Source organism: Natator depressus, chromosome 11, assembly GCF_965152275.1.
Source record: "Natator depressus isolate rNatDep1 chromosome 11, rNatDep2.hap1, whole genome shotgun sequence".
Lineage (NCBI taxonomy): Eukaryota > Metazoa > Chordata > Testudines > Cheloniidae > Natator > Natator depressus.
Window position 1 is genome coordinate 55,342,314 of NC_134244.1, and position 21,887 is coordinate 55,364,200.

Sequence of the window (21,887 nt, forward strand, 5' to 3'; positions counted from 1 at the left end):
TTGTACTTAATTGTTTTATCTTTGATTAAAAAAAAATCAATGTCTGGGTGCTTTGAGGTGTAATAAAGCGAACAGAGGTTCTTTATTTTCATTAATTTCTTTTTCTATCCTTTCTTTCTATGTCAGTGCTCCTTGTCAGTTGGAAGTTAAGTTATTGTTCCATTCTGCTGATTTTCAAATTAGTTTAGAGACAAATTTCAGATCTAATTTTCAGGGCTTCATGCTCTAATAGAAGCAACGTTCAGCCTAAATATATGTTTGAGCCACTAACATACACATTTTTTAAAAAGTAACAGTGATTAAAAAGTTTAATAGAGCTCTTGAGTAACTGCGAGGAGCAAGAAAACACTAACTTTATTCTGTGAAGCAGGAAATATACCTCTGCTGCCTAACTTGCAACAACCACAATAACTCACTTAGTTCCTTATAGTTTGATTCACAAGGGAAGTCAGGTGTGAGTGGTGAAAGCTACTGTTTTCACATTATAAAAACCTGGAAAAACTATATGGTGGAAACAGGAATAATTTTGTCACTTCTCTGTAAATTTGTATTCTTGTATATACCCAAGGCACAAAGCCTGGCACTGCTTGAAGTCCTGCCAACAGCAGTCACCATGGAACCAACTCTCTAGAAGATTTTAGAAGCCCAATTTGTAGCCTGTATGGGCATTGGGCTCCAAACTCCCAATAGACAACTCAGTAAAATTGGCACAAAAAGTAATGGATAGGGGAGGAAGTTAAATACCAGAAATTAATGTTTAGATTAAATTCTTCAAAGTATGAATGACTGTTTTGTGAAACAGTAATGGTTTGTCAACTCTAATATCAGCAGTTAGAGATTACTCAGAGATTATGCCAATATTTTCAAAAAAGGAGAAGGAAAACAACAACTTAGATATGAGGAACTCCTTTCTATCTGCAGCCTACAGGGTAAGTATTGTTAATATTAAAACAAAACACATTAATTTTCAAATCTCTCACCTTAACAGATGTTTCAGGAAGATAGTGTGGGTTTCTCAGCTTGGTTGTAATATAAAAGCGAAAGTCAGGAGCATATTCGATGGTGGAGTCCCCAAGACGGATGCATATACTACCAGACTGCTTAAATGTCTGTTTGAGTAGAAGTGGTTCTAGGATAGGGTCCAGTTCTTCTCCAACATTTTCCAGCAGCACTTGAACACAACAATAACTAGATTTTGATTAATTTTCTTGGCAAGAGATATCTCTGTTAAATGTGTACTTACGATGTGCAAACAGGTACTACTACTTCCACAATACCAATATGGATCTAAAAGGATGTGGTAGAAATATGGTAAAACTTTCTTAAATACATTTTTTAAAAGTTCAAGGAAGTTTATATTTGCTTTGTGATATTTATCAAGTTTGAATAGGGCAGTGAAGATTCTCTGAACTGTAGTATTGCTTGAGTATACTAGCGTTAGGCTGGGATTTTCAAAGGGTCCTAAAAGAATTATTGAATGTCAATGGCTTTGGGGCTCCTAATCCCAATTTTGAAATCAATTTTTGTTCCCCCTACAAAGGAAATAAGGAATTAAAGGATATATGAGTTGTTTCTTTACTTGTAGTTAAACTTTTCATTGAAAATAACAATCTAAATAACTCAAATAGTTAACTGTAAGTAATGATTTTCTGATTCATTTACCTTGGATCAGATTTGGTATATAAGAATGTCAGTAAAAGTACTATACTGAATACTATCTATTTGTAAAATAAGCATAGCCATACAGGAACAGACAATTTGACAGATAGTGTGTTATACATTCTTTGGAAGGTAAAAGTAGAATTATTGTAACATGAAAACAAGTATATGGCAAAATCTCAAACAATTAAAAGAGCCAAATTAAAGAGAGGATTTCAAATTGATATTGGAGATGAAAAATCTCACAACCTGCTGTGACTTCAATTACTAAAGATCTAATTTGATTAACTATCAATAAGCAATGAGGTATAACAAAATCTCCCTTTTTCTATGAATCTGACAATATTTGGTACTCTTATCATCCTTATTTTTGAGTTAATTGTGCCCTCTCCAGGTTTTTTCAGAAATCAACATTTTCATTATTCAATCACTTACCAGGAGTGCCGAACTGAATGCAGTTTTCCAGTGTTCTCACAAATTCAGGGTCACTGAGTTTAATTATGTGCAAACTATTGGTTTTTTCCATATTCTTTATCCATTTGTTTGCTTGGCCCTGGGGATCTATCATCAGAGGCCATCTTCTTGCATTTCTGGAGGAAAAAAATTGAGATAACTAAACTTTCAGAACTAGATTATATACCCTTAAAATGTTTACCATACGCTTGATTTTAATGCAGTTTACTTTATGGTGCCATTTAAACAGAACCTTCTAATCTATTCTATAAAATACTTAGGGACAAATTCTGCCTTCAAATGCTCGTGTGAGAGTCCCACTGACTTGAACAGACACTTTGACCACAAAAATTATTAAAATATTTCAAGAAGCATACTTAGAATAAAGTTTCATCTGATTTAATTTTACAAATCTTTTAAGTTTAAAGATCTATACTGTACTTGTAGCATTTCGAACAGCTATAATATATTTGTGATACAAATGACTTGGAAATTTCTAATGAATGAACTCAGTTTTCCACCAAAGATAGATTTTACATCTAAGATAACAGAAATGAAGCAAACAGAACGAGGAGTTCTTGTGGTACCTTAGAGACTAACAAATTTATTTGAGCATAAGCTTTCGTGGGCTAAAGCCCACATCATCAGATGCATGCAGTGGAAAATACAGTAGGAAGATATATACATACAGAGAACATGAAAAAATGGGGGTTGCCATACCAACTCTAATGAGAGTAATCAATTAAGGTGGGCTATTATCAGCAGGCGAAAGAAAACTTTTGAAGTGATAATCAGGATGGCCCATTTCAAACATTTTTTCATGTTCTCTGTATATATATATATCTTCTACTGTATTTTCCACTGCATGCATCTGATGAAGTGGGCTTTAGCCCACGAAAACTTGTGCTCAAGTAAATTTGTTAGTCTCGAGGGTGCCACAAGTAATCCTAGTTCTTTTTGCTGATACAGACTAACACAGCTACCACTCTGAGAAATGAAGCAGATAGTCAAGCAAATTCAGACTTAGCACAAGTGGGTACAACTCTTGAATTTGAGCTGTTATCTCAAGGGTATAGCGGCCATGCTTTAAAACTTTTGAATTTTGCCTTACATAAACGAGATAACCTTCAAACAGCATTTGCAGTATTCCCTATATGATTTAGGTAAATTATTTAGATATGTAAGTGCAATCACATCACTGTAATTCTCACATAAAAACCCACACCACTCAAACAACATCTTTCCTGTAACATTTTGATTGGCTACTAAAACCTAACATTTTGGCACTGCCATACAGTTCTAAACTTGATTCCTCCCATCCCAAGACCTATATTGGCAGCCCAGTCAACCATGAGCTGGGGAATTTGAGCATGAGTGGAGGAACGAGTTTTTTTTAGTTTGCTCTTGAACAACCCCAAAGAGTCAACTGGAGAAATGCCACTCCCCCGCCACCCATACTCCACCTCTGTCTCAGCAGTGGGGATGTTTGATAGGATTGGCAGGAGATATACAACCTCTAATGTCCTGAGAGGAGTGGGGAGGGATGACAGGCTACTCTGGAGCCTTCCTCTGTCTCCCTGCTACCCAGAATACACAGTAAGAGCATGCCTGCTCAAGGAACAACAGCAGAGAAGGAAGAATGGTTTCTCTGCCACCCATTGGCTAGGCCGAAAAGAAAGAGGAGAGTTGATTGTCTCTCACACCCTATCCCCTTCTTGCATGTGAAGCCCTCAGGGCATGTAGCATCCATTCTCCTGCTCCAGCCCTACCATGGAGGCCTAGTTTCCAAGATGCTGTGGATCTGGCTAATTACCAGTTTTGGGGATCAAGAAGCAATTTTTCCCTCGAGACAAGATTGAGAAGTTGTCCCGTGGGTTTTTCACCTTCCTCGCAGCATCATGAGTTTGATGTGGCTGCACTCAGAGGGTATGTCTACACTACGAAATTAGGTCAAATTTATAGAAGTCGGTTTTTTAGAAATCGTTTTTATATATTCGAGTGTGTGTGTCCCCACAGAAAATGCTCTAAGTGCATTAACTCGGCAGAGTGCTTCCACAGTACCGAGGCAAGCTTCGACTTCCGAAGTGTTGCACTGTGGGTAGCTATCCCACAGTTCCCGCAGTCTCCGCTGCCCATTGGAATTCTGGGTTGAGATCCCAATGCCTGATAGGGCTAAAACATTGTCGCGGGTGGTTCTGGGTACATATCGTCAGGCCCCCGTTCCCTCCCTCCCTCCGTGAAAGCAACAGCAGACAATCGTTTCACGCCTTTTTTCTTGAGTTACCTGTGCAGACGCCATACCACGGCAAGCATGGAGCCCGCTCAGGTAACCGTCACCGTATGTCTCCTGGCTGCTGGCAGACGTGGTACTGCATTGCTACACAGCAGCAGCAACCCCTTGCCTTGTGGCAGCAGACGGTGCAGTAGGACTGGTAGCCGTCATCGTCATGTCCGAGGTGCTCCTGGCCACGTCGGCCAGGAGCGCCTGGGCAGACATGGGTGCAGGGACTACATTAGAAGTGACTTGACCAGGTCATTCTCTTTAGTCCTGCAGTCAGTCCTATTGAACCATCTTATGGTGAGCAGGCAGGCGATACGGATTGCTAGCAGTCCTACTGTACCATCTTCTGCCACGCAGGCAAGAGATGAGGATGGCTTGCAGTCCTTCTGCACCGTCTGCTGCCAGCCAAAGATGTAAAAGATAGATGGAGTGGATCAAAACAAGAAATAGACCAGATTTGTTTTGTACTCATTTGCTTCCCCCCGTCTAGAGGACTCATTCCTCTAGGTCACACTGCAGTCACTCACAGAGAAGGTGCAGCGAGGTAAATCTAGCCATGTGTCAATCAGAGGCCAGACCAACCTGCTTGTTCCAATAAGAACAATTACTTAGGTGCACCATTTCTTATTGGAACCCTCTGTGAAGTCCTGCCTGAAATACTCATTGATGTAAAGCCACCCCCTTTGTTGATTTTAATTCCCTGTAAGCCAACCCTGTAAGACATGTCATCAGTCGCCCCTCCCTCCGTCAGAGCAACAGCAGACAATCGTTCCGTGCCTTTTTTCTGTGCGGACGCCATACCAAGGCAAGCATGGAGGCCGCTCAGCTCACTTTGGCAATTAGGAGCACATTAAACACCACACGCATTATCCAGCAGTATATGCAGCACCACAACCTGGCAGAGCGATACCGGGCGAGGAGGCGACGTCAGCGCGGTCACGTGAGTGATCAGGACATGGACACAGATTTCTCTCAAAGCATGGGCCCTGCCAATGCATGCATCATGGTGCTAATGGGGCAGGTTCATGCTGTGGAACGCCGATTCTGGGCTCGGGAAACAAGCACAGACTGGTGGGACCACATAGTGTTGCAGGTCTGGGACGATTCCCAGTGGCTGCGAAACTTTCGCATGCGTAAGGGCACTTTCATGGAACTTTGTCACTTGCTTTCCCCTGCCCTGAAGCGCACGAATACCAAGATGAGAGCAGCCCTCACAGTTGAGAAGCGAGTGGCGATAGCCCTGTGGAAGCTTGCAAAGCCAGACAGCTACCGGTCAGTTGGGAATCAATTTGGAGTGGGCAAATCTACTGTTGGGGCTGCTGTGATGCAAGTAGCCCACGCAATCAAAGATCTGCTGATATCAAGGGTAGTGACCCTGGGAAATGTGCAGGTCATAGTGGATGGCTTTGCTGCAATGGGATTCCCTAACTGCGGTGGAGCCATAGACGGAACCCATATCCCTATCTTGGCACCGGAGCACCAAGCCGGCGAATACATAAACCGCAAGGGGTACTTTTTAATAGTGCTGCAAGCTCTGGTGGATCACAAGGGACGTTTCACCAACATCAACGTGGGATGGCCAGGAAAGGTACATGACGCTCGCATCTTCAGGAACTCTGGTCTGTTCCAAAAGCTGCAGGAAGGGACTTTATTCCCAGACCAGAAAATAACTGTTGGGGATGTTGAAATGCCTATAGTTATCCTTGGGGACCCAGCCTACCCCTTAATGCCATGGCTCATGAAGCCGTACACAGGCAGCCTGGACAGTAGTCAGGAGCTGTTCAACTACAGGCTGAGCAAGTGCAGAATGGTGGTAGAATGTGCATTTGGACGTTTAAAGGCGCGCTGGCGCAGTTTACTGACTCGCTTAGACCTCAGCGAAACCAATATTCCCACTATTATTACTGCTTGCTGTGCGCTCCACAATATCTGTGAGAGTAAGGGGGAGACGTTTATGGCGGGGTGGGAGGTTGAGGCAAATCGCCTGGCTGCTGGTTACACGCAGCCAGACACCAGGGTGGTTAGAAGAGCACAGGAGGGCGCGGTATGCATCAGAGAAGCTTTGAAAACCAGTTTCATGACTGGACAGGCTATGGTGTGAAAGTTCTGTTTGTTTCTCCTTGATGAAACCCCCTGCCTCTTGGTTCACTCTACTTCCCTGTAAGCTAACCACCCTCCCTTCGATCACCGCTTGCAGAGGCAATAAAGTCATTGTTGCTTCACATTCATGCATTCTTTATTCATTCATCACATAAATAGGGGGATGACTACCAAGGTAGCCCAGGAGGGGTGGTGGAGGAGGAAAGGAAAATGCCACACAGCACTTTAAAAGTTTACAACTTTAAAATTTATTGAATGCCAGCCTTCTGTTTTTTGGGCAATCCTCTGTGGTGGAGTGGCTGGTTGGCCGGAGGCCCCCTCACCGTGTTCTTGGGCGTCTGGGTGTGGAGGCTATGGAACTTGGGGAGGAGGGCGGGTGGTTACACAGGGGCTGTAGTGGCAGTCTGTGCTCCAGCTGCCTTTGCTGCAGCTCAACCATACACTGGAGCATACTGGTTTGATCCTCCAGCAGCCTCAGCATTGAATCCTGCCTCCTCTCATCACGCTGCCGCCACATTTGACCTTCAGCCCTGTCTTCAGCCTGCCACTTACTCTCTTCAGCCCGCCATTTACTCTCTTCAGCCCGCCACCTCTCCTCCCGGTCATTTTGTGCTTTCCTGCACTCTGACATTATTTGCCTCCACGCATTCGTCTGTGCTCTGTCAGTGTGGGAGGACAGCATGAGCTCAGAGAACATTTCATCGCAAATGCATTTTTTTTTCTTTCTAATCTTCACTAGCCTCTGGGAAGGAGAAGATCCTGTGATCATTGAAACACATGCAGCTGGTGGAGAAAAAAAAAGGGACAGCGGTATTTAAAAAGACACATTTTATAAAACAGTGGCTACACTCTTTCAGGGTAAACCTTGCTGTTAACATTACGTACATAGCACATGTGCTTTCGTTACAAGGTCGCATTTTGCCTCCCCCCACCGCGTGGCTACCCCCTCAACCTTCCCCCCTCCCCGTGGCTAACAGCGGGGAACATTTCTGTTCAGCCACAGGCAAACAGCCCAGCAGGAACGGCCACCTCTGAGTGTCCCCTGAAGAAAAGCACCCTATTTCAACCAGGTGACCATGGATTATATCTCACTCTCCTGAGGATAACTCAGAGAGATAAAGAACGGATGTTGTTTGAATGCCAGCAAACATACACTGCAATGCTTTGTTGCACAATGATTCCCGAGTACGTGTTACTGGCCTGGAGTGGTAAAGTGTCCTACCATGGAGGACGCAATAAGGCTGCCCTCCCCAGAAACCTTTTGCAAAGGCTTTGGAAGTACATCCAGGAGAGCCGCGAATGCCAGGGCAAATTAATCCTTTCACATGCTTGCTTTTAAACCATGTATAGTATTTTAAAAGGTACACTCACCGGAGGTCCTTCTCCACCTGCCAGGTCCAGGAGGCAGCCTTGGGTTGGTTCGGGGGGTACTGGCTCCAGGTCCAGGGTGAGAAACAGTTCCTGGCTGTTGGGAAAACCGGTTTCTCCGCTTGCTTGCTGTGAGCTATCTACAACCTCATCATCATCATCATCATCTTCTTCGTCCCCAAAACCTGCTTCCGTGTTGCCTCCATCTCCATTGAAGGAGTCAAACAACACGGCTGGGGTAGTGGTAGCTGAACCCCCTAAAATGGCATGCAGCTCATCATAGAAGCGGCATGTTTGGGGCTCTGACCCGGAGCGGCCGTTCGCCTCTCTGGTTTTCTGGTAGGCTCGCCTCAGCTCCTTAAGTTTCACGTGGCACTGCTTCGGGTCCCTGTTATGGCCTCTGTCCTTCATGCCCTGGGAGATTTTGACAAAAGTTTTGGCATTTCAAAAACTGGAACGGAGTTCTGATAGCACGGATTCCTCTCCCCATACAGCGATCAGATCCCGAACCTCCCGTTCAGTCCATGCTGGAGCTCTTTTGCGATTCTGAGACTCCATCATGGTCACCTCTGCTGATGAGCTCTGCATGGTCACCTCTGCTGATAAGCTCTGCATGGTCACCTGCAGCTTGCCACGCTGGCCAAACAGGAAATGAGATTCAAAAGTTCGCGGTTCTTTCCCTGTCTACCTGGCCAGTGCATCTGAGTTGAGAGTGCTGTGCAGAGCGGTCACAATAGAGCACTCTGGGATAGCTCCCGGAGGCCAATACCATCGAATTGTGTCCACAGTACCCCAAATTCGAGCCAGCAAGGCCGATTTAAGCGCTAATCCACTTGTCAGGGGTGGAGTAAGGAAATCGATTTTAAGAGCCCTTTAAGTCAAAAAAAAGGGCTTCATCGTGTGGACGGGTGCAGGTTTACATCGATTTAACGCTGCTAAATTCGACCTAAAGTCCTAGTGTAGACCAGGACAGAGAGACCAGAACGGAGGAGGCCAAGAACTTGGCAGAATTCAAAAAGGACTGAATATTTAAATGAATAATGAGAACAGCCACAGTTCTCTTACATAAACTATTTAGAAAGGATATAATTACTTATGTTTCAGGGCCTAAGACAACCACTACCTAAGTAACTTTATGAAGAAACTTTCATTATTGGAATGTGTTTCCATAGTTGGCCACTATGGAGTTTCTTGCACCTTCTTCTGAAGAATTAAGCAGTGGCCACTGAGAGTTTGCTAATTCCTATGTCTCCTTCAGATCTTACAAGAAGTGTCTTCCTTCCTTACAGATATTTTACTAGTATCAGGAAAGATGCAGAATTTCTTACCATTTAAAAAGTTCTGGTGATCTCAGCTACACTAGAGGTTCTAGCTGACTGACGTATTATAACCAAGTGCCATGGGAAATTAAGTATCAGCCCTGGAAAAAGGAAGATCAAACTCCCCATCTGAGTATTATCAGACGTTTAATCAGTCAGTCTGATTAATGTGAACAAGCTTGTTACTGACATTTCTATTTGGCTTTACTTCATGAAGCCAGGTTTTGGAACCAGTTCCCCTATCTATACAAGTACCACGCTGCTGTTGCCACGAGGAAAAGGTCACTCTTATAACTCCAGAAACCTTTCTGTTCAATGTAAGTTCTTCTTTCCTTAGTTCCAGAGAAACAGTGTTCCCATCATTCTGCACCCATCTTTAGCATCTCTTTAAAAGGTTGTAGCATGAATAGGCATTCCTAGAGTTCGAAAGAGATATCTGAAGCACATGCAATATACTAGCCAACTGTATCCTGTTCATCTCACTCTGTTCAACATGACAGAGCCTTAGGGCCTCAAAGTTGCTGCAGGCAAGATGTTAAAATCAGTTGGTGTGCTGGGCATCCAGGAAACTATTTAAAGACTAGGAATGAAGACTTCATCTACAAGGTCACTAGTGGCATTGGTGGGTAAGGTGTATAAGCCTCATCTCAGCAAGATTTGCAAAATAGCTTCTGCAGACAAATGGAAACCTTCTATTGGTAGGAAGGTGCCCAGAGTCGGTTCCCAAATAATTCTTTGAATCACAAAGCTCTAGCTTTATATGGATTGGAGAGACACTTTCATTTCTACCCAATATTCTACCACAAAACTCCTGTACTTAAACTCTGCTTCTTCTCCCACTCCACCCTACTTTATTCACTGCTCACTACTTCCCAATAGTGATGAAGGAGGAGAGAAGCTGTGCAGCAGAATTTGTTATTTGATAATTTTCCATTAGAAGCTCCCCACCAAGGTAGTCTGCTAAGTGATGGGAATAAAATGTGTAGCAAATTGAAATTTTTATCTAAAGGGAGAATTCAACATATATTTGCCTTAAGGTTCATTAATTCATTATACAAAAGTTTGTTGTTTTAATGCTAATAATTGGTTGCTGGGGTATTTCTACAGCTTCGGAAGAACTCTACTGGTGGTGTGAGGCATAATCCTGGAGCGTCCAGCAACAACGTTGGACTGCCTCTGAATTCCACAAGTGCGGGGTATTAATCTATTAAAGCTTCAGAATAACAGTCTCATTTCATAGAGCTGAATGTTTCCTGCTGTTAGTCTACTCCAAGTTTACTCTATCAAGAGGAATCCAAAATTTGCTCTGGCATTTACAAGTAAAATTACTACTTGTGTTCATAAAATGTAGTTTATTGCACCCTTCTAACATCAAAAAAGTTCAATCCCTTTACAGCAACTCATGAGAATTAAAAGAGGGGAGTGAATTACGTTACACACTAGAAGCCTTGAAAAAAATATATAGTAAAAAATAGAAACAGCCTTGTTTTTGTTTAGTTTAATTGTTGAACTTGCCACAAAGTAATATAATGTGTCCATAAAAGTAATAACTGAAAAGTATGCTGTAAGAAGCTATTTAATGAAAGCTAGCAGATGTGAATTTTCTACTTACGAGATAATGATACCATTATCAACAGAAAACATGTCAGATGGTAATCCAGCAATGTTCCAAGCTCTGATCTTAACAGGTTCTCCCAAAGTATTTGTTAGGGAAAAATCATCTGAGCAAGGAATATCTCTCATTTTACACACTGATGTCCACTCATTTGTTTGATTCTAGAAGACAAGAATGCAAATGTTAACCAAAGTTTTGTCTGTTCCCTATTATATTTATAAGATTTATAAAACTGTCAGTACATTTATCTATATTTTTTCAACTCTTTCCCCCAAACCACTGCTACAGTAAAGTCATTTCTCTACTTGTCTAAACACTAACAAAGAAACACACATAAGAAATTAAAACAGTAACCACTGTTCATGTAGAACATACAGGGCCAGTTCCTTCAGTCACGCTGAGCAACGCTCAGTGCAAGAAAGAAGAGATGAAGCAACATATCTGGTTTTAGGCTATATTTGCATTCCTCTGTTCTTGGGTTCAGTTCTACACAGGATGCTTTTCTGGCAGCTGACTGCCATGGCATAGGGATGCTCCAGACACATGCCATTTTCAGACACATACCATACAAGGGCCTGGAGAATGGATGATGTAGGAGTTGTTATGACAGCTTTTTGACACTGGAGAATTTCCCTACATAACTGGAACCTACTGGGTCTGGATCTGCTGGCATTTGAGGGGGGTTTGTTTATATTTTAAACAGAACATGTTTTAAAATTCTGCTCACTAGTCAAACGTCACTTTGAGATTACACTACTTTCCCTAGCTAAGCATAAGATTTTGTTCCTAAGCTAATCAGATTTTAATAATGGTCTGTGAACTCTTAGCTGCGGCAAACATTTTCAGCTTATGCAGATTTGTCAACTGCATCTTTTTATTTTTCAAAGATACATTAGTGACAATAGCAATAGTACAATATTTATTCCTATACAAAAAACTTCATTCACTTGAAATGAAGGTTACTCAAGAGCATTTCCTCTTAATGCAATTTAAAAAAAAGAAATTACCAGTTAAGGCAACATTAAAAGCCATAGTGGCCTCAATTCACATGACTTACTACCCAAACATCCTAATATCCAAATGCACTCCATCTCCTCATCTCCACAGAAAAAATCCCTTTCAATTCCAACAAATAACGATGCACACATCCAATTCTTCACAATCCCAATCAAATGCACAACCTGAATTTTGACCACAGCGCCCTGCAGAGCAGAAGCCCAAAGACCCCCCTTCCCTGCTGGGTAGAAGCCCCTATGCCACCACTCCACTGCAAAGCAGAGTCCCGAGCTCTGCCCTCTCCTCCCCCAAGTCTGGTAGGTGGAGAATGAGCCACTGTAGTGTTTTAAGTGTAGATATAGCCCAGGGGTAGGCAACCTATGGTACACGTGCCAAAGGCAGCATACAAGGTGATTTTCAGTGGCACTCACACTACCCGGGTCCTTGCCACCGGTCCAGGGGGCTCTGCATTTTAATTTAATTTAATTGAAATGAAGCCTCTTAAACATTTTTAAAACCTTATTTACTTTACATACAACAATTTTAGTTATATATTAAAGACTTATAGAAAGAATCCTTCTAAAAACGTTAAAATGTATTATTGGCATGTGAAACCTTAAATTAGAGTGAATAAATGAAGACTCGGCACACCACTTCTGAAAGGTTGCCGACCCCTGATATAGCCTAAAACAAACGGACTGTTTCACATGGAATTGAGACACAACCTTGACTGAAAGCTTTGGATTAGGCCAAAGCATTTTATTGTCCTTACAAAACACAGCACTCTTAAACAAAAGAGTGAACATCAAAGCCTGAAGTTTATTCATGTCCCTTTCCAAGGCAACAGCCATCACAAATTTAGAATGAAAGGAAATGATTCTCAGGGGATAGAGAACATTCACAGAGATGTCAACTGAAGGCTCTAGTACTTTATTCAAAACCAAGGTGCCAAAAAGATATAAAAGCTTTGTTCTTTGAAAAACTGGAGGAAATAAAGGAATTAGCTTCCTGAGAGAATGAGAAACTGCAAAATGAGCAAATGTGAAAGTACTATCCAGAGTCTCAGGAAAGGCTGAAACAGCCACTGAATGAATACATAATGATAACACAGACAACGACAAAGAGGCCATATATATATTAAAATAAAAAATAGCTGTCAGGAGGTCACAGCTACTGTTATACAAAGAAGGAAACACTTTAGTTTCATATCAGACAATGAGTTCCCACCACCAGCCCCACAAGGCTACACTAAACTAAATTTCTTGAGTAAAACCAGTAAAGTTTAGTTATTGCTAAACGAATAAGAATAAAATTGCCTTTGCTTGTCCAGACTGGCAGGCAGGATCCCCCAGTCACCACTTTTCAGAACCCCAATAATCTTTTACCAAAGGTCTGATACCTAGCCATACTATATATGTCTGATAAATGGCTGCTTTCATCCAATACACAATTACATTCTCTCAAAATTCAGTAATTGGGAACAGGAAAAAACTGTAGGCAAAATAAGCTCTTGCAAAGTAAAACTCTAAAAGAATAATGTCAAAATATGGAAATGATGAAAAAAATAAAGTTTGGGAGATCTTACAGAATTTTCTAAAGAAAGAAAGATAAGGGAAGATAAGACAGTAAAAGTAGGTAAGTGGAGATAAGGAAAAAAAGATTTAGGCTCAAACGTTAGACTCAATTTTCAAAAGTGGTCATTGATTTTAGATGCCTCTATTTTTGGGTGCCCAACTTGTGACAACCTGGGCTTGATTTTCAGCTGTGTTGAGCAATCATTTCTTCAGCTGAAGCCAATGAGAGATCCAGCTGTTCAGCAAATCTGAACATAAGAGCAAAAGTGCATCAAATTAGGCATCCAAAAATGGAGGCATCCAAAATGAGCAGCTAGTTGAAAATTTTGACGTCAGGTCCTAATCCTGTAGTTATTTTACACACACAACTTCCATTTATATCAATGGGAATTAAACACACAAATTGATTATGATATTAAGTCTACTTTATTTCCCTGCTTCTCCTTTTTCTAAAGAATTATTACACTTTAAATACATTTACACTCTAGTTGCTGACCAGTGATTCTGCAGACATAGGACCTGCTCCTGCTCCCACAGAACTCAGTGTGAATTTAGGCATTGACTAGAATGGTAGAAAATCAAGGCCATGAGACATAAAGTTACTTGCAGTCATTTTACAGACATTTGAGAAAACCAGCCACAAGGTTCAGGTATTTTACAATTAATGTTGTTAGCAAATAGTAAAGAAATATGAATGAAGAGTTCCCCTGAGTTCTTCTAAGTGAAGTTCAAAGCCTTATACACATGCGCGCGCGCACACACACACACACACACACAAAGAAAAACCTGTTTTTTCGATTCTTGAAATTTTTGAAGTCAATTAAAACATGTTTTTAAAAATCTAAATATTTTAGCAGGAGAAAAAAATGTTTGGTTGGTTTAATACAAAACCATTTAGATAAAACACTGTATTCATTACTTGTCTATAGCTGGATGTGAAGGCTCCCAGGTAAGCCACAATTCCTGAAGAAATGAGGATATCTCCAGTCAAATTGATGTACTGCCTCCCCAGCTCCAGAGCAGTCTGGCTCCAGCGAGTTTTCTCACCACCAAGGCCTCCAATCAATTGTTCTGCTCTCTGTAGCTTTTTGCTGCACAGGTCAACCTCAAAAACAAAAAATAAATTGTATATAATGGCAGCACTTGTGCTGTGGATTATTAACATGTTTTGATTTATGTCATATGATGAACAGACTACATGGCTCTGGGAAGAAGGATAAAGGAAGTTTGAGGCGCAAGTCATGTTCTCGTCCATCCTCCCTGTTGAAGGAAAAGGCCCTGGTAGGGACCATTGAATTGTGGAGGTGAATGTGTGGTTACACAGGTGCTGTGGGAGAGAGGGCTTTGGATTTTTCGACCATGGGATGTTGTTCCAGAAAGAAGGATTGCTAGGAAGAGATGGGATTCACCTAACAAAGAGAGGGAAGAGCATCTTCGCAGGCAGGCTTGCTAACCTAGTGAGGAGGCTTTAAACTAGGTTCACCGGGGGATGGTGACCTAAGCCCAGAGGTAAGTGGGGGAGTGGGATACCAGGAAGAAACACAAGGCAGAGGGTACAAGACAGGAAGCCTCCTGATTCATACTGAGAAAGTAGGGCAATTGGCTAGTTTTTTTAGGTGCAAGTACATGAATGCAAGAAGCCTGGGAAAAAAGCAGGAAGAATTGGAAGTCCTGGCACAATCAAGGAACTATAATGTGATTGGAATAACAGAAACTTGGTGGGGCAGTTCACATGACTGGAGCACTGTCATGGAGGGGTATAAACTGTTCAGGAAGGACTGGTACAGGAGGAAAGGTGGAGGAGTTGTATTGTATGTAAGAGAGTGGTATGATTGCTCAGAGCTCCAGTTTGAAACTGGAGAAAAGCCTGTTGAGAGTCTTTGGGTTAAGTTTAGAGGCGAGAGCAACAAGGGTGATGTCGTGGTGGGCGTGTGCTATAGACCACTGGATCAGAAGGATGAGGTAGACGAGGCTTTCTTTGGACAACTAACTGAAGTCTCCAGATCACAGGCCCTGGTTCTAATGTGATCTGGGTACTTCAATCACACTGACATCTGCTGGGAGAGCAATACAGTAGTGCACAGACAATCCAGGAAGTTTTTGGAGAGTGTTGGGGACAACTTCCTGGTACAAATGCTGGAGTAACCAACTAGGGGCCATGCTCCTCTTAACCTGCTGCTTACAAACAGGGAAGAATTGGTAGGGGAAGTAGAAGTGGATGGCAACCTAGGCAGCAGTGACCATGAGATGGTTGAGTTCAGGATCCTGAAAAAAGGAAGAAAGGAGAGTAGCAAAATACGGACCCTGGACTTCAGAAAAGCAGACTTTGACTCCCTTAGGGAACTAATGGGCAGGATCCCCTGGGAGGATAATATGAGGGGGCAAGGAGTCCAGGAGAGCTGACTGTATTTTAAAGAAGCCTTATTGAGGGCGCAGGAACAAACCATCCCGAAGTGCAGAAAGAATAGCAAATATGGCAGGCGACCAGCTTGGCTTAACAGTGAAATCTTTGGTGAGCTTAAACTCAAAAAGGAAGCTTACAAGAAGTGGAAATTTGGACAGATGACTAGGGAGGAGTATAAAAATATTGCTAGAGCATACAGGGGTGTAATCAGGAAGGCCAAGGCACAATTGGAGTTGCAGTTAGCAAGGGATGTGAAGGGTAACAAGAAGGGTTTCTACAGATATGTTAGCAACAAGACGAAGGTCACGGAAAGTGTGGGACCCTTACTGAATGGGGGAGGCAATCTAGTGACAGACGATGTGGAAAAAGCTGAAGTACTCAATGCTTTTTTTGCCTCTGTCTTCACAGACAAGGGCAGCTCCCAGAATGCTGCAATGGGCAACACAGCATGGTGAGTAGGTGAGCAGCCCTCAGTGGTGAAAGAATAGGTTAAAGGACGATTTAGAAAAGCTGGATGTGCACAAGACCATGGGTCCAAATCTAATGCATCCAAGGGTGCTGAGGGAGTTGGCTAATGTGATTGCAGAGCCATTGGTCATTATCTCTGAAAATTCGTGGCGATCGGGGGAGGTCCCGGACAATTGGAAAAAGGCAAATATAGTGCCCATATTTTAAAAAGGGAAAAAAGAGAACCAGGGGAACTACAGTCCGGTCAGCCTCACTTCAGTCCCCGGCAAAATCATGGAGCAGGTTTCAAGGAATCCATTTTGAAGCACTTGGAGGAGAGGAAGGTGATCAGGACCCGTCAACTTGGGTTCACCAAGGACAAGTCATGCCTGACCAACCTGATTGCCTTCTATGATGAGATAACGGGTTCTGTGGATATGGGGAAAGCGGTGGATGCAATATATCTTGACTTTAACAAAGCTTTTGATACGGTCTCCCACAGTATTCTTGCCAGCAAGTTAAAGTAGTATTGATTGGATGAATGGACTATAAGGTGGACAGAAAGCTGGCTAGATTGTTGGGCTCAACGGGTAGTGATCAATGACTCGATGTCTAGTTGGCAGCCAGTATCAAGCGGAGTGCCCCAGGGGTCGGTCCTGAGGCCGGTTTTGTTCAACATCTTTATTAATGATCTGAATGATGAGATTAATTGCACCCTCAGCAAATTCGCAGATGACACTGAGATGGGGGGAGAGGTAGATATGTTGGAGGGTAGGGATAGGGTCCAGAGTGACCTAGACAAATTGGAGGATTGGGCCAAAAGACATCTGATGAGGTTCAACAAGGACAAGTACAGAGTTCTTCACTTAGGAAAGAAAAATCCCATGCACCGCTACAGGCTGGGGACCGACTGGCTAAGCAGCAGTTCTGCAGAAAAGGACCTGAGGATTACAGTGGACGAGAAGCTGGATATTAGTCAGCAGCGTGCCCTTGTTGCCAAGAAGACCAATGGCATATTGGGCTGTATTAGTAGGAGCACTGCCAGCAGATTGAGGGAAGTGATTATTCCTCTCTATTTGGCACTGATGAGGCCACACCTGGAGTACTGCATACACTTTTGGTCCCCCCCACTACAGAAAGGATGTGGACAAATTGGAGAGAGTCCAGTGGAGGGCAACAAAAATGATTAGGGGGCTGAGGCACACAACTTACGAGGAGAGGCTGAGGGAACTGGGGTTATTTAGTCTGCAGAAGAGAAGAGTGAGGAGGGATTTGATAGCAGCCTTCAATTACCTGAAGGGGGGTTCCAAAGAGGATGGAGCTAGGCTGTTCTCAGTGGTGGCAGATGACAGAACAAGAAGCAATGGTCTCAAGTTGCAGTGGGGGAGGTCTAGGTTGGATATTAGGAAACACTGTTTCACTAGGAGGGTAGTGAAACACTGAAATGGGTTACCTAGGGAAGTGGTGGAATCTCCATCGTTAGAGGTTTTTAAGGCCTGGCTTGACAAAGACTTGGCTGGGATGATTTAGTTGGTGTTGGTCCTGCTTTGAGCAGGGGATTGGACTAGATGACCTCCTGAGGTCTCTTCCAACCCTAATATTCTATGATTCTATGATTGAACTCCTAATAACTTTGTATGTGATATAGAAAATATCAATATTTGAGGAAGTGACCCAGCACTCATGTTCCTTCTCTCATAAAACATCCTTATGAATTCACATTCTAGGTTGTTTTTTAATCAAGTAGTCTTTTAAAGTATTTTTCTACTTTAACAAAAGGTATGATTTAATAATAATTTAATTCAATTCTTTTACATTCACTTCTCGACTGTGGGGGGTTGGGACTCTGCAGAATCCCCACCAGCTCCCAATTCAAGTTGTTTACAATGTCCTATCAACTTGTTTACAATGTCGTATCTGGATTCCAAATGCGAATGTGCATGCATGCCATGTGCCGGAGCTGGAACAGTTCATAGTAGTGTCCATTGACTTGCACATGTATTGGCCACGTGGTGCATCCCAGGCTTTAAGAGGCCACTCCAGTTCCCTTTTACCCAGCAACAGAGGGGCCGGGAGCAGAGGGGAAGGAGGGCAGGATTGGAATCCAGATAAGGACCACATATCTCGAAGAACCTCCACTTACAGTAAGTAACTTTCTCTTCTTCTTCGAGTGCTAGTCCCTATGTGGATTCCAAACATGGGAGAGTAACAAGCAGTGGTCAGGAAGGAGGCGGGTGCGAGGGCTCTCGAAAAGATCAAGTCTGTAGGACAGCGTGACCAACTGCAGCACCCGCTGTTGTGGAGGAAGCAATGGCGCAATGAGTGGAGAAGGTGTGGACAGAGGACCAAGTGGCAGTTCGACATATGTCCTGCTACGGAATGTCCATGAGGAAGGCTGACATGGCGGCATACGCCCGTGTGGAGTGTGCCATGATTCCCAACAAGAGTGGAGTGTCTGATAGCTCATAGCAGGCCTTGATGCAGCAGTAGAGCCACTTGGAGAGACATTGCAAGGAGAGGGCAGAGCTGCGGCAGCACTCCACGATGGCAACAAAGAGCCAGGGGGATGCACAGGTGCGATGGAGATAAAAGGCTAGTGCCCAACAGATGTCAAGGGAGTGGAAGGCGCATTCCATGGATGAGGCATGGGGTTTGGGGTAGAATAGTTTGGGGTGTGGGAGGTGTATACTTCGGTTGAGGTGGAAAGAGGAAGCCATCTTGAGCAGAAACTTGGGGTGTGGGCAAAAGGAGATTTTGTACTTATGAAAGATGGTGAATGGGGGATCCGCCATCATGGCTGCCAGTTCACTGACACAGAGTGCGGAGGTGATGGCCACCAAGAAGATAACCTTTATGGAGATGTGGGTGAAGGAGCAGGTGGCTAGGGGTTTAAAAGGGGTCTTGTTGAGAGCCTAGAAGACCAAATTGAGATCCAAAGGTGAGGCAGGCCTTTGTACAGGGGGAAAAACATTGAGGAAGCCCCGGAGGAATCGAGAAGTTGTTGGGTGAGTAAAGATGGAGAAGTCATCCACAGGAGGGAGGAAGGGACTGAGCGCAACTAGGTGAACATGGATAGAGGAGCATAAGCTTTCGTGACCTACAGCTCATTTCATCGGATGCATACAGTGGAAAATATAGTGGGGAGATTTTATATACACAGAGAACATGAAACAATGGGTGTTACCATACAGACTGTAACAAGAGTGATCAGGAAAGGTGAGCTATTACCAGCAGGAGAGCGGGGGGGGGGGGACCTTTTGTAGTGATAATAAGGTGGGCCATTTCCAGCACTTTACAAGAACAGTAGGAGGGGAAATAAACAAGGGAAAATAGTTTTACTTTGTGTAATGACACATCCACTCCCAGTCTTTATTCAAGCCTAAGTTAATGGTGTCCAGTTTGCAAATTAATTCCAATTCAGCAGTCTCTCATTGGAATCTGTTTTTGAAGTTTTTTTGTTGAAGAATTGCAACTTTTAGGTCTGTAATCAAGTGACCAAAGAGACTGAAGTGTTCTCCGACTGGTTTTTGAATGTTATAATTCTTGACGTATGATTTGTGTCCACTTATTCTTTTATGTAGAGACTGTCCAGTTTGGCCAATGTACATGACAGAGGGGCAATGCTGGCACATGATGGCATATATTACATTGATAGATATGCAGGTGAATGAGCCTCTGATACTGTGGTTGATGTGATTAGGCCCTATGATGGTGTCCCCTGAATAGATTGTGGACGCAGTTGGCAACGGGCTTTGTTGCAAGGATAGGTTCCTGGGTTAGTGGTTCTGTTGTGTGGTGTGTGGTTGCTGGTGAGTATTTGCTTCAGGTTGGGGGGCTGTTAGTAAGCAAGGACTGGCCTGTCTCCCAAGATCTGTGAGACTGATGGGTCATCCTTCAGGATAGGCTGTAGATCCTTGATGATGCGTTGGAGAGGTTTTAGTTGGGGGCTGAAGGTGATGGCTAGTGGCGTTCTGTTATTTTCTTTGTTGGGCCTGTCCTGTAGTAGGTAACTTCTGAGTACTCTTCTGGCTCTATCAATCTGTTTCTTCACTTCAGCAGGAGGGTATTGTAGTTGTAAGAATGCTTGATAGAGAACTTGTAGGTGTTTGTCTCTGTCTGAGGGGTTGGAGCAAATGCGGTTGTATCGTAGAGCTTGGCTGTAGACAATGGATCGTGTGGTGTGGTCTGGATGAAACCTGCAGGCATATAGGTAAGTATGAAGATGAAGTGAGCTGTAGCTCACGAAAGCTTATGCTCTAATAAATTTGTTCATCTCTAATTTGCCACAAGTACTCCTTTTCTTTTTACGGATACAGACTAACACGGCTGCTACTCTGAAACCATGGATAGAGGAGGGCACTAGGCCCAATTGGCGGAGATGGAGGAAGTAGTCCTGGAGAATAGGAATGGAGATGTCTGTTGAGATGTGGCAGTGATGTGCCAAAACAGTGAAGCGGCGCCACTTAGCAGCTTAACAGGTGCAAGTGGATTGGTGCCTACTGTTAGTGAGGATTTCGCAGACAGGCGTAGAACAGACCTGGTCTACATGTGATCCCCAACCAAATACCAGGCCATGAGGTGAAGAGGGCGTGGGTTGGGGTCACCTGCAGTCTTGTGTCAGGAGATCCGGGACAGTGAGGAGAAGGATTGGGGGGGTGAGCAGAGAGGTGGAGAAGTTCAGTGTACCAGTATTGGCAAGGCCAGGAGAGAGCTACAAAGATTAACATTGCCCGGTCCTTGCGTATCTTGCATAGGACCTGGGGGGAAAGGGGAACAGGTGGGAAGACGTAGAGAAGATCCAAAGTCCAGGGAATGAGAAGGGTGTCGCCCTGAGATCCTGGGCCCATGCCCCCCCTGGGATCAGAACAGAAGCTTACGGTTTATTGGTGTTGCAAAGAGATCCCAGCATGGCGTGCCCCACTGACAAAAGAGGGACTGGAGAGTGGGGTCGTGGAGCTCCCATTTGTGGTTTGCGTGGAAGGATCGGCTCAGTTTGTCCACCAGAGAATTGTCGGTGCCCAGGAGGTGTACAGCACGTAAGGTGATCTTGTGTCGGAGGCACCAGTTCCAAAGGCAGATGGCTTCCATACAAAGACCCTGCTTGTTGATGTATATGACCGCTGTCATGTTGTCTGACAGTATTTGAATATGGTGGGAGCGGAGGGAGGGTAGAAAGAATTGACAGGCAAGAGAGACTGCGCAGAGTTCTAGGATGTTGATATGCATCTGTTCTTCCCATTGTGACCAAAGGCCCTGTGCCATGCGATCCCTGAGATGGGCACCCCAGCCCACCAAAGATGCATCTGTGGTAAGGGTGCTGGTGGGTGTGGGGGGTTCAAACGGTATGCCTGCTAGGACTGCGGATGGGTTGCACCACCAGCTGAAGGAAACTAACACAGAAGCAAGGAGGACAAGAATTTGTTTAGGTGGTCCGACGCGGCTCATAGACATTGTGAAGCCAGCGTTGAAGGCAATGCATACGGAGGTGGGCATACAGCATAACAGCAGTGCAGGCCGCCATGTGGCCCAGGAGGGAGAGGCACTGACAGACGCGTGTGGGTGGACAGTGTTGGAGTGTTGCAATAAGGGAAATGAGGGCAGCGAAGCTGTCCTTGGGGAGAAAGGCATGGGCGGCAACAGAATGCAGGTATGCCCCTATAAAAGTAAGTGT

The 21,887-nt window shown here is 43.8% G+C and overlaps 1 protein-coding gene across 1 annotated transcript in view; it reads right to left on the bottom strand.

Moving 5' to 3' along the window:
* DNAH7 (dynein axonemal heavy chain 7) overlaps positions 1-21,887 on the bottom strand; it is a 312,828-nt gene that overhangs the window by 71,556 nt on the left and 219,385 nt on the right. Inside the window, exons 45-48 of the mRNA XM_074967796.1 lie at positions 14,285-14,470; positions 10,793-10,956; positions 2,095-2,249; positions 981-1,171 (exon numbers count right to left, since the gene is read on the bottom strand). Of these exons, the coding sequence (XP_074823897.1) occupies positions 981-1,171; positions 2,095-2,249; positions 10,793-10,956; positions 14,285-14,470 (696 nt within the window). The remainder of the gene's footprint in view (positions 1-980; positions 1,172-2,094; positions 2,250-10,792; positions 10,957-14,284; positions 14,471-21,887) is intronic.